This window comes from Haliotis rufescens, unplaced genomic scaffold (assembly GCF_023055435.1).
Source record: "Haliotis rufescens isolate VD_foot unplaced genomic scaffold, xgHalRufe1.0.p SCAF_27, whole genome shotgun sequence".
NCBI classification, from domain to species: domain Eukaryota; kingdom Metazoa; phylum Mollusca; class Gastropoda; order Lepetellida; family Haliotidae; genus Haliotis; species Haliotis rufescens.
Window position 1 is genome coordinate 5139567 of NW_025963968.1, and position 18225 is coordinate 5157791.

General features: G+C 40.7%; 1 protein-coding gene across 8 annotated transcripts in view; it reads right to left on the minus strand.

The window, feature by feature from the left end:
- The window catches only part of LOC124139362 (Kv channel-interacting protein 4-like), a 500624-nt gene that overhangs the window by 171149 nt on the left and 311250 nt on the right, over positions 1-18225 (minus strand). The window contains exon 1 of one of the 8 annotated variants that reach the window (XM_046506365.2): positions 16827-17744. The exons of the other annotated variants lie outside the window; for them this stretch is intronic. Within the exon in view, the coding sequence (XP_046362321.1) occupies positions 16827-16959 (133 nt within the window). The 5' untranslated portion in view covers positions 16960-17744. Of the gene's footprint in view, positions 1-16826; positions 17745-18225 lie in introns of those variants that run through there. 8 annotated transcript variants of the gene reach the window in all.

Genomic DNA, 18225 nt, shown 5'->3' on the forward strand with positions numbered 1-18225 from the left:
TAGCTGGAATATTGCTGAGTTAAACAACAAACAAACAAACAAACGTGGCTGATGGAAGTCATAACTGTTCCGAGAAACGAGTTTCAATGTACTTCAATTATAGCTGCAGCCTCACCAGTAAATTCATGGTTGAGTAAGATCTCATGAAATAGCGTAACATAAGCAGTTATTACTGACACATGTCAAGGAACAGAGTGAAGACAAGCCAGCTACTGACTTTCTCATCATATTTCAAGCCTGCATTATGTCCAACACGGACGCACTGACGTCATGGTCATGTCTGATGACCAGGTTACATACATCGTGATAATGAAGCTGCCAGTCTTTGTATGATCAAAGGCTTGAGACATCATCAGAGACAATAACAGTAGCAGCAGCAATCATATGTACAACATCAAAGATGTGGTACGACCAAAAGATCCTGTTACAAAGAATTTGGTTAGCAGTAATAATGACACGGACATTGTATGGATTGAAGACCATGGACAGAGGGCTGTCATGCAGGTTAAAACAAGTAGAAAAAAGATTAAGCTTTGAATAATACATTTACAGATCCATTATTTTAAACCTTTATATGCATGTGCAAGACATTCAGTAAAAACTTTACACATTAGAAAAAGAGCTGCAAATGTGATGAGTGGGATGAACCAGTACTCACTCACTCACTCACTCACTCACTCACTCTCACTCAAGGAATCCAATGAGGAAACCACACAACACATAAAAGAACTGAATACTGAACTGACAAAAATCTTAAATGTTTTTAAATGCTTTAAAGGCAACATCCAAGGACAATTCAGCTTGTTTCTTATGAAAGAAATAAGAAACATGTACAATGACTATACGTCTTAATGCCATAGGGTGTATTTTGATACAGGTTTCCTTAGAAAAAACTTCAATATTTTATGCATTTATGGAGGTTTAAACATTAAAGAAAACGTAGTCATACATATACCTAACAGGTTGACTTTTGTGTTCAAAACTCCACAAAAACAAAATAATTCCTTCTCATAAATATGTCAACAATGATTTGTTAACAGGCTGTTTATCTAACCGTTAACACTAAAAATGACTGTGGACAACAATACGAAATTAATGGCATCCTTTAGCGAAATAATGCCGACACAAGCCCTGTCCATTCTATTATCAGCCAATCAGGAAACAGTACTCATTTAGTGTTAAGTGCATGTGCCCTCTCTTACTTTGGTGGTGGTGGGGGGGGGGAACAAGCGCAAAACGAATTGCTTGGTTCACGAATCAAATGCCATAGAATCACTTGCACTTCATTCACACGAAGATATCAAGAGTACTTAGTTCGATCTGCTCTGTAAATATCCCTAAACTATATGAACTGATCCTGCAGATAAGTAAACAGTTTAAAACAAGAAGATAAAAGAGAAACAGAGGTAAAATGTATTAATGAGGATTAATCATGTTGATACATTAACAAGTTTCCAAAAAGACACCTTAAACACAATCATTCATCCAAAGATTTCCAAGAGACATCGGTATCCCGCAGTGGTGTTTCATACATCTGTCCTCACTACAACGCTACCTTTGGGGTCCAAATAATTGATGAGCGTTATAGACGATCAGAGGTTTAACTGAGGTGGAGTCGTAGGGGTAGATTACCAACACAACAGTACATGCTTGGCCTACCTAGCTACCTAACATGATCTACGCTGTACATTGCATATCAAGAGTTTAAAAACAGATTAGAACATAGCAGTTGTTTATGATTCAAATTGTAAAAAAAGACTTATCAAGTGTTATGCCCAGTAAAATACTACATTGTATGCCTTCATCAGTTCAGGTGAAGGAACAGGTATGTCAAACTTGGTCAATGAATGTTTTAGAACTGACATAATGATTTACCATGATGCATTTCCATCTAAATTGTATTTCCTGTTCTCTGAGGCATTGTGCTATATGCAGAGATTAAGACTACCATGTGTATTTTCTCATAAATAAAGCCGGAAAGGGCAATCAGCCAATCAGCTGCACACACATTTTCTCCTAATCTACCGATGAAAAACTACCCAATGATACAACCTCAAAGATCTTTGATGCAATGGCCGGAAGAAATGTTATCTGAAATTATTATTTTATCAGGAATAATATGTTCCAATGTTGTGTTATTTTAGTTGCAGCTCTTCCATCATTGATATTTAAATTATTAGAACCACAAGCGTAGCACTTTGGTACAGTTGATGTTTATCGTCAGATATTTTTTAAGTATTTTACCAGTCACCATAAGGACTCCCCCGATAACGTTATGTTGAGATATGATAGTCAAACTAACACAAATATGACTCTAAATGAGTCAAAGTATGGCATTTCTAAAAATATTTCATTAATGAAATATATATCCCTTCTCTGAGGTTTGTTTCAAGGCATCAACAGTGGTAATTGGATCATGGTTGCTGTGAGTTGCGGCAATTTGACGATCAGTCCACACACGATTTCAATTAATGTAAACAATATTGAATTAAATTTTAAATCAAATTAAATAAACATATTACAAACTTAAGTCAAGATAAACAATGAACACATTCTTAAGACCAGATAGTGTAATAATAGGATTAACGGCATACTTCATTTCGGATTTGTTGACTGGTATTTCCGGCATTAAGAGATCGCGGTGATAAGCTGGTAATGTGTCAGTGTAAAACTTGAACGTACATAGATTTCTGGAGTACTGTGTTACCGCGTGTTACAGGTATAACCACGTTAACAGTCCAATGAAGGGTGCAATAGAGAAGGAACCTGTATTCAATAACTTGCCCCTGTTGGGATTTGAACCTTATCTTCAGTAAGATGCCCACTCTAACCACGACACCATCAGTAAACAAACACCACATACAATTCATTCCATACGTAACATTCCTGAAAAAGGACATATATATCTTGAAAGTGTTCCAGGAATGAAGGCAGGCTCAATGACAAAAAGAAGCTCGAAAGACCCCAGTGAAAGCTATACGTCATGATGCCATGCTAAAAGAACCTGTAGAATTACACCATGAATGTCATCATCGTTAGAGTTCATGTGACTTCACAAAACATGTCTATGTAGGAGATTCAGTAGCGAGACTATGATCATTGTCATCACTTTCATTTTGTGCATTATCTCAAGGGCCCCATGGGATTCTGGGATAGAGTAATTCCCCAGCAACCCATGCTTGTCTACCAGGACAGAATAGGTCCCCAGCAACCCATGCTTGTCTACCAGGACAGAATAGGTCCCCGGCAACCCATGCTTGTCTACAAGGACAGAATAGGTCCCCAGCAAACCCATGCTTGTCTACCAGGACAGAATAGGTCCCCGGCAACCCATGCTTGTCTACCAAGACAGAATAGATCCCCAGCAACCCATGCTTGTCTACAAGGACAGAATAGATCCCCAGCAACCCATGCTTGTCTACCAGGACAGAATAGGTCCCCAGCAACCCATGCTTGTGTACCAAGACAGAATAGGTCCCCAGCAACCCATGCTTGTCTATCCATGGTGCTACCAAGACAGAATAGGTCTCCAGCAACCCATGCTTGTCTACAAGGACAGAATAGGTCCTCAGCAACCCATGCTTGTCTACCAGGACAGAATAGGTCCCCAGCAACCCATGCTTGTGTACCAGGACAGAATAGGTCCCCAGCAACCCATGCTTGTCTACCAGGACAGAATAGGTCCCCAGCAACCCATGCTTGTCTGACCAGTTCCACACTAGGACAGTTGTAACCATTTAAACATGGTCCCTGCACTTCTATCCAATTGTCAGATGACACATTTCTCAAGGTCATGACAGTGCTACAAATAACATCACATCAAAGTAAAAATCTAATAATTTCCTCAATCCTGGACATTTAAACCAATTTCAGATTTTCAACCCTACTGGGTTATGATGTGTATCTGTGAGCTGTGAGTTTACTGTGGCTGGCAATGGTGCCACTTTTAAATGCCAATGTGGTAGTGTGGCTCGTTGGTTAATAATGCACCAATGCCTTTTACCACTGAATCAGAAACTACGATCAGTGTCTTCCTAATGTTGCTCAATGAATTGTCAACAATGCCGGGACATGAATACTTCATCCCTCCAGTTTTGTATGCTCATCCATTGTTAAAACAATGTTACCAATTGGTATCAGCAGATGATGAATGGATAACATTGTCTTCTCGTCAGTCAGCTCGACATCAGACTAGACACTGATTACCTAAACTGGTCCCGCTTTTGGTATGCTACGCAAGCTTGCCGCTTTTGGCCAAAAGGCAGACGCCAAAATAAGTGCATTGTGTACCACATCAAAAAGTGATACAAACATGTACAATACCAGGTTTTAGGTGCTCATGCATAATACTCACTCGGATATAAATTACGAATGCCAATAAACATGGAGACATGCACCTCGACAGTTTGTTTTGAGCGAAAATAATTACAAAAAACTGCTCTGCTGGTGTTAATTTTTCAGGAGCCCTTTTACTTCACAAACAAGTTTCACATAGTCTACTGATTGATTTTGAAATCGAGGACCAATGAATGCTATGCTATTGTTTTCCAATGGCTGCCAAGGACAAATCGGCCCCCACCTGTCCAACAGGTTATGTGGATGGAGCCCGGTCAACTGATCACTCAAACTCATAAGTTCTGTATTCCGTAAAATGTCCACATACATTTATTTAAATGTAAAACCCTCAATGAACCCTATATAGACCTGTTTGGACAGCTTAATTTGTATCACCGTGAAAAGTCTTATCGTATGATACCACTTCCTTTCAACTAATCAACTTCAGCAAGATTAATATCCCTGGAGACAAAGGAAGACATTTTCATACTCTAAATCAAAAAAGAAAACTTTCAAAATGTTCTTTGATATTGCTCGTGATGACAAAACTTTTTACTAAACAGCTTTAATTTTCAGACCCATCAAAGATTGTTTTTATGATGAATATCTTATCAACCTTCAACTAATTTCTATTCTTCCTGAAACAAATGTCCAAAGGTTGAAAAAGGAATCTTTCAACAAGTAATTAAATGATAAATTTAGCCCTGTACATCAGCGATATTGCCACTTGGTTTGCCAATGGTTAACACTGAACCTCTCTTCTGAACAGTGAATGTGTGCCTTTCCAGATAAGCCTTCGTTTCTCTTATTCTCCAAGTAAGGCTCCATTTTGCCCTCTGATAGCAACCAAATATTGATGGATGTTTGAAAGCAGCTCCTGTTGACTTGGCCAAATTCGTGTCATCCCAATAAAGAGGTCAATATTTGTCCCATAGCAATTACCTTTCCTGCCTCTTCCGATGTCTCAAGGCACAAAGTTGGGGGGAAAACATGCAAAAAATGGCAAATACATCTTAAGAGCTTGAGCTGAAGCCAACCAAACCTGTGACAAAGTATGGCCAGGGCATGTCTAGAACATAGGAGTGAGTGATTCAGTGATTGAGTCTTGATTTAAGCTGCAGTCAGCAATATTGTAGATTGTAGATGGTGACCTTAAATTCTTATGCAAGCACCAGTGAGTGAGTGAGTGAGTGAGTGAGTGAGTGAGTGAGTGAGTGAGTGAGTGAGTGAGTGAGTGTTCATTTATGCTGCAGTCAGCAATTTTGCAGATTAAATACGCATAAGTGAATGTTTTTTAAGTCTCCTCTTGTAACTAGCAAGGCATGTTTAGCCCTGCATTCTAAACATGTGCCCACTTAGTAATAGTTACATATATGCAGATGCAGAATTATCTCCCTTTGGTATCCTTAGTCTGGATGATGGCAACCACTACAGGGATAGTTGGCACAATGTGTTCTTACTGAAGCAGGGGAACAAAGAAACATAAATTTCAGAAAACTAGTCAAAACCAAAACCAAGACACCATAATGAGAGGGGACAGTTCACAGGGGTACCCAACACACCACGGACCAACGTAAGTCCGTGAACACAGAAACAGGATTGTTCCATTACACAGAATGGTCACATTCAGGGCACCCTGACCCGTGAAGATCCGGGGTAGAATAGGTCTTGCTGATCAGCAACCCATGCTTGCCGTAAAAGGCCACTATGCTTGTTGTAAGAGGTGACTAACGGGATTGGGTGGTCAGGCTCGCTGACTTGATGCATGTCATCGTATCCCAATTGCATGGATTGATGCTCATGATGCCAATTAATCGCTAGACTGTCTCATCCAGACTCAATTATTTACAGACAGCCGTCATATAGTTTAAACATTGCTGAGTGTGGTTAAACAACAACAAACAAACAAATCAGGGCAACCTGATACACAAAACATTTGAGCTTTGATTGCCATATCAAACTGGATGGACACAAATTTAATACATCCTGCACTAGATTGTGTAAAGGTTTACTATAGATCTATCTGGAACAATGTTGTCTTGACCCAGTGTCTAGACACTAATCTATAGTGGCCAACTGCTTCTTCAAATGGTCCCCCTGCGAGTTGCGTTATGTAATGCTGGTAACGCATGAATATTTCCTTAATTTGTGGAAATCTGAGTGATTCTGACACTCATGTCAGCTTACAAAATTGTTCAGAGAGCTACAAGCAGTTCTCATTGATCTGACAACACCTTGCATAGATGCACATTGTTTCAACAAAAATATATCCACTCGAACAACTACCTTTTGTTTGTTGTTTAACACCACACTCAGCAATATTTCAGCTATATGACTATGTGTAAAGAATCCAGTCCGGACCAGACAATCCAGTGACAACCTGCTAGTCACCTCTTACAACTAGCCTGGGCTGCTGAAGACCAATTCTAACTGGGAACAACAAGCCAAACATCATATAGGGTATAGTAGAGTAATCAAGTCTGATCCACACAATCCAGTGATTGACATCATGAGCATCAATCCACGCAAATGGGATACAATGACAGTGTATCGACATGCACTGATACGTGGGTGAATCGATACAGCCCTTGTCAGAAAGATGCATAATGGCACCCACATCATGACACAGTGTATCGACATGCACTGATACGTGGGTGAATCGATACAGCCCTTGTCAGAAAGATGCATAATGGCACTCACATCATGACACAGTGTTTCGACATGCACTGATACGTAGGTGAATCGGTACAGCCCTTGTCAGAAAGATGCATAATGGCACTCACACCATGACACAGTGTATCGACATGCACTGATACGTAGGTGAATCGGTACAGCCCTTGTCAGAAAGATGCATAATGGCACTCACATCATGACACAGTGTATCGACATGCACTGATACGTGGGTGAATCGATACAGCCCTTGTCAGAAAGATGCATAATGGCACCCACATCATGACACAGTGTATCGACATGCACTGATACGTGGGTGAATCGGTACAGCCCTTGTCAGAAAGATGCATAATGGCACTCACACCATGACACAGTGTATCGACATGCACTGATACGTAGGTGAATCAGTACAGCCCTTGTCAGAAAGATGCATAATGGCACTCACACCATGACACAGTGTATCGACATGCACTGATACGTAGGTGAATCAGTACAGCCCTTGTCAGAAAGATGCATAATGGCACTCACATCATGACGCAGTGTATCGACATGCACTGATACGTAGGTGAATCGGTACAGCAGAAAGACTAATAATGGCGCTCACCATCGGTTCCAGCTAATACCAGAACCTTCTTCCCTCCCTGTGTGCAGAGGTCTACAAAGACGCCAACATAAAAGGAAACTCTGTGCCTTTGCCGTAATATGCAGCCTGGTGCCGGATTGCCGGAAATTGTTGTATGTAAACACCAGCCCAGAGGGGACTTGCTACTTCGTTACTGTTGACCAATGGTAGTCACTGGCTTCATCACGGTGGGTAAGGAAAACATGTAAGAAGACCACTGGTGATTGATGTGGGTGTCCTCTGGCCTCTTTCATTACTCTCAAATCACACGAAAAATACTTGCCATCAATTACAAATCTAATTTAGAATGATAAATGATATTCTCGAGTCTCACGTGTCAGGGTGACCTGTGACTAGTTGTATTACGAGTAGTACGAGTGTATCTTGCTGCTATCGTTTATCAGTGGCTAAAATAACCACTAACAAAGTATTTAATAAATGCTTGGGTAGTGTTCCTCCGTGTTATCTGACAGAATGATCTCTGTGTACATTTGTACATCTGGACAAAGAAGTGGAGGCTGGTGAGGTTCTATAGCATTATTGTGGAGATATTCACTTTGGGCCACAAAAAAAGAGCTAATTCTACCTTGGTAAGGATTTGTATATAGCACTCGGCAGACCCACCATCCTCTGGTACACTGACCAAGTTACTGGGTATAATAAGATCTATCGCTGTTTAAGCACATTCAGGCAGTTATAGATGGGAAAGTACACTCCACAAATTCATAATATAATAACAATATATACAACCAGAGTAGAGGTGGCAAGAGAGTGCATGCCAACTTTTGAAACAAAAGATATTTATTTCCCTGAATATCAGGCTATGTATGCAAGGTTGCAGGTTCAATTCAAAATTCAACATAACATACATATTACAAGGATGTTTATTGTTTTATGTTTAGTGAGTGAGTGAGTGAGTGAGTGAGTGAGTGAGTGAGTGAGTGAGTGAGTGAGTGAGTGAGTGAGTGAGTGGTTGAGTGGGTGGTTGAGTGAGTGGGTGGGTGGTTGAGTGGTTGAGTGGTTGAGTGAGTGAGTGAGTGAGTGAGTGATCGAGTGAGTCAGTCAGTGAGTGAGTGAGTGAGTGAAGGATCAGATCTGTGGATGGGACGTTTTGAGTGGGTGGTTGAGTGAGTGGGTGGGTGGTTGAGTGGTTGAGCGGTTGAGTGAGTGAGTGAGTGAGTGAGTGAGTGAGTGAGTCAGTCAGTCAGTCAGTGAAGGATCAGATCTGTGGATGGGACGTTTTGAGTGGCTGGTTTGCAACAAAAATGGACTGGGCACATTCTACCAATGTGGGCAATCAACCCAGGCAACTGCTGAAACCACGAGGCTACCCCATAGCCCTTCAAATGCAAGAAAGCCTGGAAGCCAGTCTACATTTTGAGTTTCATGCTTACCTCAAACTACGATGATGATCTTGCCACTGTACAGACAACAATATGCACTTGTGCAATGCTTCCACCAAATAAAATAGTCACTTGCTTAGACGTTAGAATCTACAATTATTGTCCATGACTGAGACATACATTATACTGAAAGAGTGAGTAAGTATGCTTTTATGCTGCTTTTATCCATATTCCAGCAATATCACGGCGGGGGACACCAGAATTGGGCTTCACACAATGTACCCATGTTGGGAATCGAACTCGGATCTTCGGCGTGACTAGCAAATGCTTTAACCACAAGGCTACCTGACTGCCCTAATACTGAAAGAAGATAATTAACATAAGTATAGCAAAAAATGTCAATGATATTCAAGATAATGGAAATGGAATTAAATACAAATAATTTTCAATGTTTCATCATTTGGAAGCTGCTGTACTGATGATCTCAGTTCCTTTGTCTTGGTAAATTCCTTTCGGGAAAATCATATCCTCATATCCATGTATTTCCTACAACAACATGCGGTTTTGTCTAGACATAAACAAATTCTCTCAATATTGTTCCACATCTTTTTTGGTACTGAGTTTGGGAATTAATAAAATGGCTCCTGCTCCAGGCTGGTTGTAAAACGAAGATCCACACTGGTTCTACATCTCAGGCTCGGTGCCACACTAAAGCTGACATTTTGACATCAACACAATTACATTTTCCTGTAGATTATTTACCCTTTATTTCAAAATCAAACCACGTTGTTTTTTTCGACAAGACTTCACTTATTCCCAATGGTGAAATACCTTCATTTCAGAGTATTGATTACCAATACTGACCAGTCTCGTGTTGCTAAAAATACACCCGCAGGTTACAACAGTTGGCGTTATCAATATCAGGCCTTCAACATCTTCACGTCATTCCTCACGGAGGTCAGAAAAACAGGAAAAAATAATTTATTTAAAAAAACCCACGAAACAAGGCGAAAGAGTTGGCTGTTTGTGTGACCAAGTTTTTAAGAATTCAAGATGAAAAAACTCTGAAAAACTCCATTTTAAAATTGAATTTTGCTAATGAAATCTGTGGTATGCATACGGGAATTGCAATCAGTGTATATTACATTAGGGATTGACGGTCAAGGAGACATGCACTGCCGCCACATCCAACACCTCAAGGGCCCTGTTCCACAGCGAGATCTTAGTGCTAAGACAATCATAAGAATCGTACTTTCACATATACTTACGACAATCCTGACGCTACTATTGCTTTGCCACACAGGCCCTGTGTTTAGTCAGGCTGTCTTCCGATTATACTGAACACGATTCTGTCTCTGTTCATTGTTTAAAGTTGAGATTTATAATCTTGAAACCTTTGTTTATTTTTTAGATTAAAATGTGGAATGTCATGATGTAAATACATATTTTTGGGGGTCATTTATTCATTGTTTTGTGTATGTTATAATCATCATGACTTTACTATTATCAATGATTATTCCCATGTTGTAATATCAATAATATCAAATCCATCATTTATCTATCATTGTTATGAGTATGTCATCATCATCATCATCATCATCATCTTCATCATCATCATCATAGGACATAATCATCATAGGACACAATCATCATAGGACACAATCATCATAGGACATAATCATCATAGGACATAATCATCATCATCATCATCATCATCATCATAGGACATAATCATCATAGGACATAATCATCATAGGACATAATCATCATCATCATCATAGGACATAATCATCATAGGACATAATCATCATAGGACATAATCATCATAGGACATAGGACATAATCATCATAGGACATAATCATCATCATCATCATCATAGGACATAATCATCATTATCATCATCATCATAGGACATAATCATCATAGGACATAATCATCATCATCATTGTCATCATCATCATCCTCATCATCGTCATCATCATCAGCAGCAGCAGCGTCATCAGCATCATCATCATCATCATCATCATCATAGGACATAATGTCTGTCAGAGGATACCATCTTCACCCCTCAGAGGTACATAATCTACTGGGCAATAAACTGTGCTGACGTCAATGGTCGGCACCGCTGCTGAGATGTAAACCCAGCGGTGATCTGTGTCTTTCTACCAGCCTGGAGCTGGAGCACATTTCACTTCCTTACTTACACACTTACCTTTTTATGCAAATTGTGTGAATGGCCGCGCTACCTGTGGGGCATACTCAGCATAATCATCGAGTTATTCCAAAAACCTGGACCATTTTTATGAACACATGGCCTAAATGCTCCACAATGGAATTCTCATTCTGGAATCGGCACCAGCACAACATCTGGATGTGTTTGGATGTATTGTTGATGTTTGTTCAACATATTACGGTGTTGTGAACAACTTTATGCATGCTTCAAATGAGTATCAGCAATGACTGTATATTGATGCAGGCTCACAATGCATGGTTGTCAGGCTGTGCAAACTTTAACTGTTTGAGTGAGTGAAGGAGTGACTGAGTGGTAGGAGTGAGTGATTGAATGAGTGAGTGATCGAATGAGTGGTAGGAGTGAGTGAGTGAGTGAGTGAGTGAGTGAGTGAGTGAGTGAGTGAGTGAGTGAGTATCGAACCTGGTCTTCGGAGGGACAAGCCACTAGTTCTGTAGCTGGCCAAATATACAAGTGACTGAGTAAGGTTTTACGCCGCTTTTAGCAATATTCCAGCAATATCATGGCGGGGGACACCAGAAATGGGCTTCACACATTGTACCCATGTCGGGAATCAAACCCGGGGCTTGGGCATGACGAGCGAACGCTTTAACCACTAGGCTGCCTGACCACCTCGCCAAGTATGCTAACTTTCTATGATGTTTTATCATGGTACAAACACTTGAATAATTTTTCTCTAAGTTGCACAACCATCGATTAAATCCCCTTGCATGTTTTTCCATTCTCTTGTATGTTTATTTATGACAACAAAATACTACCCTCCAATTCCCCAAACCTGTGTGCAAGCTTCAGTATATTTCAGTATCTCCTAACAACAATATTCGATAAAGTAAAAGAAAAGATGACCATCAACAAAGTGGTAATCCCTCCGTAACACTGACTTGCTGCACAATATGGCAGTGGTTGTTTCAACAGGCCCGTCGCACTGTCATCTAAATAGAACGTGGGTACTCCCGAGTGACCGACACATGTCCGTAGCCTCTTACAAAGCTTAATTTACACATGTATAATTTACATTTTTCACTGGCTGCATTACGCTGTCACTGACAAATATACATTATCTGTGCGGAAGCCAAGGCAAAAATGTCTTTCGCACCATCGTCGTAAACACAGTCTGAGACCAGTGCCAACATCAGCATCTGCATCAACATCTACATCTACGGTGTTGAGTCTGATCATATTTCTAATATTCATGTAGCTAAAATCAAAGTGAGTGAGTGAGTGAGTGAGTGAGTGAGTATGGTTTTACGCCGCTTTTAGCAATATTCCAGCAATATCACGACGGGGGGCACCAGAAATGGGCTTCACACATTGTTCCCATGTCGGGAATCAAACCATTTGGCGTGACGAGCGAACGCTTTAACCACTAGGCTACCCGACCGCCCCTAAAATCAAAGTAACAAATTTACTAGTTTTTAAAAACTAAAGACAGATATGAATATCCCCTTCAAGAATACAATCAGGGTAGAAGGGGTGGGAGGGTTAACGCTGCTTCTAATTGCTACTTTGAATATTTTGGCATGATGGCATGGCATGTTTCATGTTATGGGAAAGCCCGGAGTAATGCAAATCTTATACATGTTTACAGGTTTTGTAAAATTCACCAGAATGGTGGTTTGATGATAATCTGGATTAATATTGCATTGGAACCCTAGGCCTTGAGCAGCAGATTGTGGGGCCACTTATAAGTCTGGAAGGTAATTTAAGGTAACGACGTTTACTACAATATCTGAAAAACTATCGGACCTTCTCTAGTCAAAGTTGGTATGAGATTATTAAACAGTCATACATAACTGGATATTACATTTAAAGACAATCGGTGCATGAATAACCAGTTATGTATGACTGTTTAATAATCTCATACCAACTTTGACTGGAGTAGGTCCGATAGTTTTTCAGATATTGTCGTAAATGTCGGTACCTTAAATTACCTTCCAGACTATAGTTGTGGCATTGGACACAATAAAACTTGCCCTATTCTCAGCACTGATCAGGAACAAGATAAGTTCTATATATTGGATGACATGACATTGAAGACAAAATTACACAGACATAATTTTAGAATTAAATGTATCGGATGAATTAGAAATGGTGAATTCTCATAATACAAGGAGGACGAGAATAAAACTACCACCTGACACATTTTTGTCCCTTGCCAAAATTACTCAACGGACATTTAAAACAAAAAACGTAGAACTGCCCAATATTAAAAGTTTCGTATTTCATTGAATGGCAATTTTGCACCGGAGTCCAATTAGATAAAGGCAGAAGTAGCACTTTGATGAAACAAGAACATTTATCCAAAGAAATGTGAAATAGACCAAGTATCTCAATTAATAACAAAAACGTTTAGTGAGAAACAAGATAGTCATTTTATGTATCCTTGATTAGCAGAAAATTAGCAAAATAAATGAGTGTAGAGGTATATAAGAAACTAGTTGAAACACTCCATGAGGCTATAGAAGTCGTAAACATGATGGCGCTGTCTGCCATGAAGATGCTCTAGTAGCAACAAATTCAGAAATTGATACCCCGGATTCTCGTTTTGCAAGAATTGAAGAGACTGTAACAACCAATTTCAGATAACACTGTCCCATGTGACCTGATGATAATTCATGATCTGTGCTGAAGAATACGCATCAATAGTGTCAGAGAAGTAACCTGGGGTTCTATTACCAAAATTCATATGTAAGTGAGTGAGTGAGTGAGTGAGTGAGTGAGTGAGTGAGTGAGTGAAAGCCCAATGTGATACAGGGAACTAAACAGCACAAGTGTGTGTGTTTGTTTTTGTTGGTTTGTTGTTTAATGCTGCACTCAGCAATATTCCAGCTATACGATGGCAGTCTGGACCAGACAATCCAGTGATTAACATCATGAGCATCGATCCACGCAATTGGAATACAATGACAAACATCAACCAAGTCAGCGAGCCTGACCACCCGATCCCGTTAGTCGCCACTTACTACAAGCATAGTCACCTTTTAGGGCAAGAATGGGTTGCTGAAGACCTATTCTACCCCGTATCTTCACGGGTCTTAGGTAACTAGAGTGGACAGCACTAGTGTGGAGGGTAGACAGAAGTCACCAGCTTCAACCAGTCATGGCAATGGCAGATTGGGCTGTGTGTGTATGGAGTTTGACTCAACCGCCCCTATTTCCAACATCACAAATCAACCCAAATGACTTTTATTTCATAGACTCCCCTCTTCCCTTATCAAAATCATACATGAATCCCACTTGCACAATCAACAAGTTAATACTTCTATCTTTTTGCCACCCAGTCTCCTCCCATTTCTGAAAATCATGGCTCCACATCTGCATAGACAGATAGTGAGTGAGCAGCCAGGAGCTTCCTGCTGCCGTAAACCACATCACGGCACACCAAGAACGGGCTCACAAATGACACCAGATTTGAACCAAGGTCTTCTGCTAGATTATTCAACACCCTACCCACCGTGCGTCATTACCCCGAAGCAGTATTTACATGTGCATGACAATAGCCGCATTCAGACCCTGTATATACACGCTACATCCAAACGAGCAGTGGGACTCGGCGACATGACTACCTCAGCTATCCTGTTACGTCCCTGCTGTCACTGCAGGGGAAGTGACTGTCTGCCAACCTTATTTGCTGTTTCATACATGCACAATAACAATGGTTGCAGACAATATTTCATTTGTTCCCATTAGGCGAAAGTAAACAGCTCATAATATGAGTCTGTTTAATAAACAGGTCAAACAAAGCCTGTGTGGATAATTCCGCCGCGGCGCCTCCATCATCCGCAGGTCCAGCAGGCCGGGGTAGAGATCTACTGTTGTGATGTAATATTTATACAAACTGTGGATAATGAGTTACCTGCACTGCCAACGTAAACAACAATCATGGATTACCACAGATTGACTGCATAGTGAGTGAGTGAGTGAGTGAGTGAGTAAAAGGAGGGGCGGGTGGGGGAATGGGGGTGTGTGTGAGTGAGTGTGTGAGTTAGTTTGGTTCAAAGATGCTTTCATTTAAGTTGCATCACACAGCTTCATGTTGGAGGAAAGCCTCAAGTGATGCAGGATGACATTTACCATTTTGGTAAAACCCACGAGTGCAGGTATTGAGCTGACAATCTATGAAACTTAATCAAGAAGAACTGGTATTCAAACCCACGACCATGGACACAAATCTGCACAGTGAATTGCAGCGGCTCAGACAACTGGGCCCCAGTACCCTGCACTGATAACCATAGACAGGGTGAGTGAGTTGGGTTATGCTAGCATTAATGCTACAATGATTGAGATGACGACTCAGACATCAGAATTTGGTTACCGACTACACGTCACATGTTCCTAGCAGTTATACAATAGAGGGCTGATGTCATTATTAATCTGTTTGCTATATGTAATCATCAGTCAATTGTTGCACGATTACATCAAACATATCCACCAGATGTTGCAAAGTACAGACACGCTCCAGGCACAGGGATCACCATTAAGCACACATAATATCCTCAGTTGAGTGAATTTTATACTTCATCTACCAGACATGTAAATGTTGGCAGTCAGGTGTGACATTTTCAAACATGTGTGACAATGTGTCTGCCTTCAGATAAAACAATATGTTAGAAAGCTGATGACACTGTGTTTTCAACCAGATATAACAAGATGTTTACCAACATATATGACAATGTGTTATCAATAAGATATGACATTGTTATCTTCCAGATGACAATATGTTATCAAGGTATGACATTGTTATCCACCAGATATTACAATGTGTTATCAGACAGACATGACAGTGTGTTGTCCATCTGATATAACATGTTATCAACCAGCTGACAAAGTGTTATCTGTCATATATAACAATGTATTAGAATCAGTAATAATATACCACATGGAACAGGGGCTATTATGTCAATCATAGGACATAACATGTCAATACCAGAAATTACAACACCAGCACATCACAACATAGATAACACGGTAAAAAAGCTGATGACATGAGCATCTGTGACTTGGCAACAATATGTCAACAGCTGCACAGCCTCAGGGGCAACCACAGTTCCATCAGCGAGGTGGTCCCAACATCACACTGAGATCTACCTGGCCAACAGCTGACACACACCTGTTCACCCATATACACAAACACCTACATCATATTCTACAGGCATTTGTACACTGTTCACATTACAAACAAAACATGATTAAAAGGCGAATACATCTAATTTCATAATTTTTGAAATGGTGTATTTTAAAGAGAGACAAAAAATCACAGCTGGAACTTTATGAGTTTAAAAGATAAATGATTTTCCATGCACATGAAATGAAAGTTACGATAGCAGTGTAGGGGGAGTGTTTACACAGCTGGCAGCTGTTGTTACTGCCGCCGACCCAAGCTCTCTCCTTGTCGTCCAGGTGTGCAACAGTTACAGATTACAACCTGCACTTGATGTGCACACACCACACCTGGACGACAGGTAGGCAGTGTGTGTGTGTCGGTAAAACGCTTTAACCACAACCCTAAAACAATGTTACCACAATGTCAATGTACAGTGTTACAAATCTGGAAATGGTTTCAAAAATACATAAGCAATCAATAAAATGCTGGAAAGTACTTACTATTTTCTCGTGAAAACAACAGGTGTTTTCGTAGGGGTGGGAACAACTGATATATAATCATACGAAACATGCGTCCACCTTTGGCGAAATTCTTCGCCACACGACCTCCACAATTAAGACCCCATATACACATAAGGTGTAGGACACATGGGTAGGTTGGAAACACTTGCACACAACGGACACAGGTCACTTGGTTCAATATCCTGTCAAACTCGCAGACAAAATTCACAAAACGGTGTGACAATCCACGCTTTGATTGCCTGATCAGGTGGACTCCCAATATCTCCAGCCACCAGGAACACGGATTGCACACTGATGTTGATATTACAAGACAGATAGCTGCCTGCTGCAGCCTCTCAATACACACTCCTATGCCAGCGCCTACTCCTGGATTCAAATGGAATATTGGCCAGGCTGACTCACTGTGGCAGCAAGGGGAACAAGGTGCATGCCATAATGGACTGGTCCTACACTGTCCTCTGAGACCAGCATTCCAAGTGATGACATAATAAGCTCTATTGCGACACCATGGCACAAAGCTCCATTAAAACTCCCTCATTAGTTGACAATGGTACACGAGAACTTCCCCTCAGCTACCTGTCCAACAGCTGGTGTATCCTTTCACTTAATCAATGCCTGTTTAATTAGTTGTGACATTAATAAGATCATTGGTGATATTGTCCAATAGCACCTCTCACTAGAATGTATTGTCCAAGGATAGTGCCCAGTTACATTTTTATTGATTATTTTCTATATCACCTTCGGAGGCAGCCTCATCTCTGCTTCAACTGGCCGATAATTCCATGCTTAGATTTCCTGTGGTTCCCTTTAATGAGTGAAACCACTTGTAGCGATGTGAAACGAACAAAACGGTAGGCCACTTGTAGCGTCAGGGTCTGGGCAGGATCCCCGGGACTGCCAAAGAGGTGATTCAGCTCGTGAATGACACTCCTGCTGCAGGCAACTCTCCTGCCACCTATTGAACAGTTGTCTAAAGAGCACAAGCTATACCTCTGCTTATCTAACGACTACTGTCTCCGCCCAGAACACGGGAACTGAGTTTACCACACAGTGGTCGAAACCATTTCTGCCTTCACAGGCCATACCTCTGCTTATCTAACGACTACTGTCTCCGACACAGAACACAGGAACGGGGTTTACTACACTGATAGTGGCCGCAACAATTACTTTACCATTACTCCTGCCATCTGTTGGGCCCGGTAAGAATAACTACAAATTGCTTCCATCAGGTGTAACTTCCCTAATGCTTTCCAAACCAACTGTTACTACTAGCTTTAATCACATTATGATGAGTTACTTTTTTCTAATAAAAACACAGCACAAAGAACTCTTTATGGAATAAACTCTGCTATGGTTCATCTGGTTGTAGAGGTTCTGA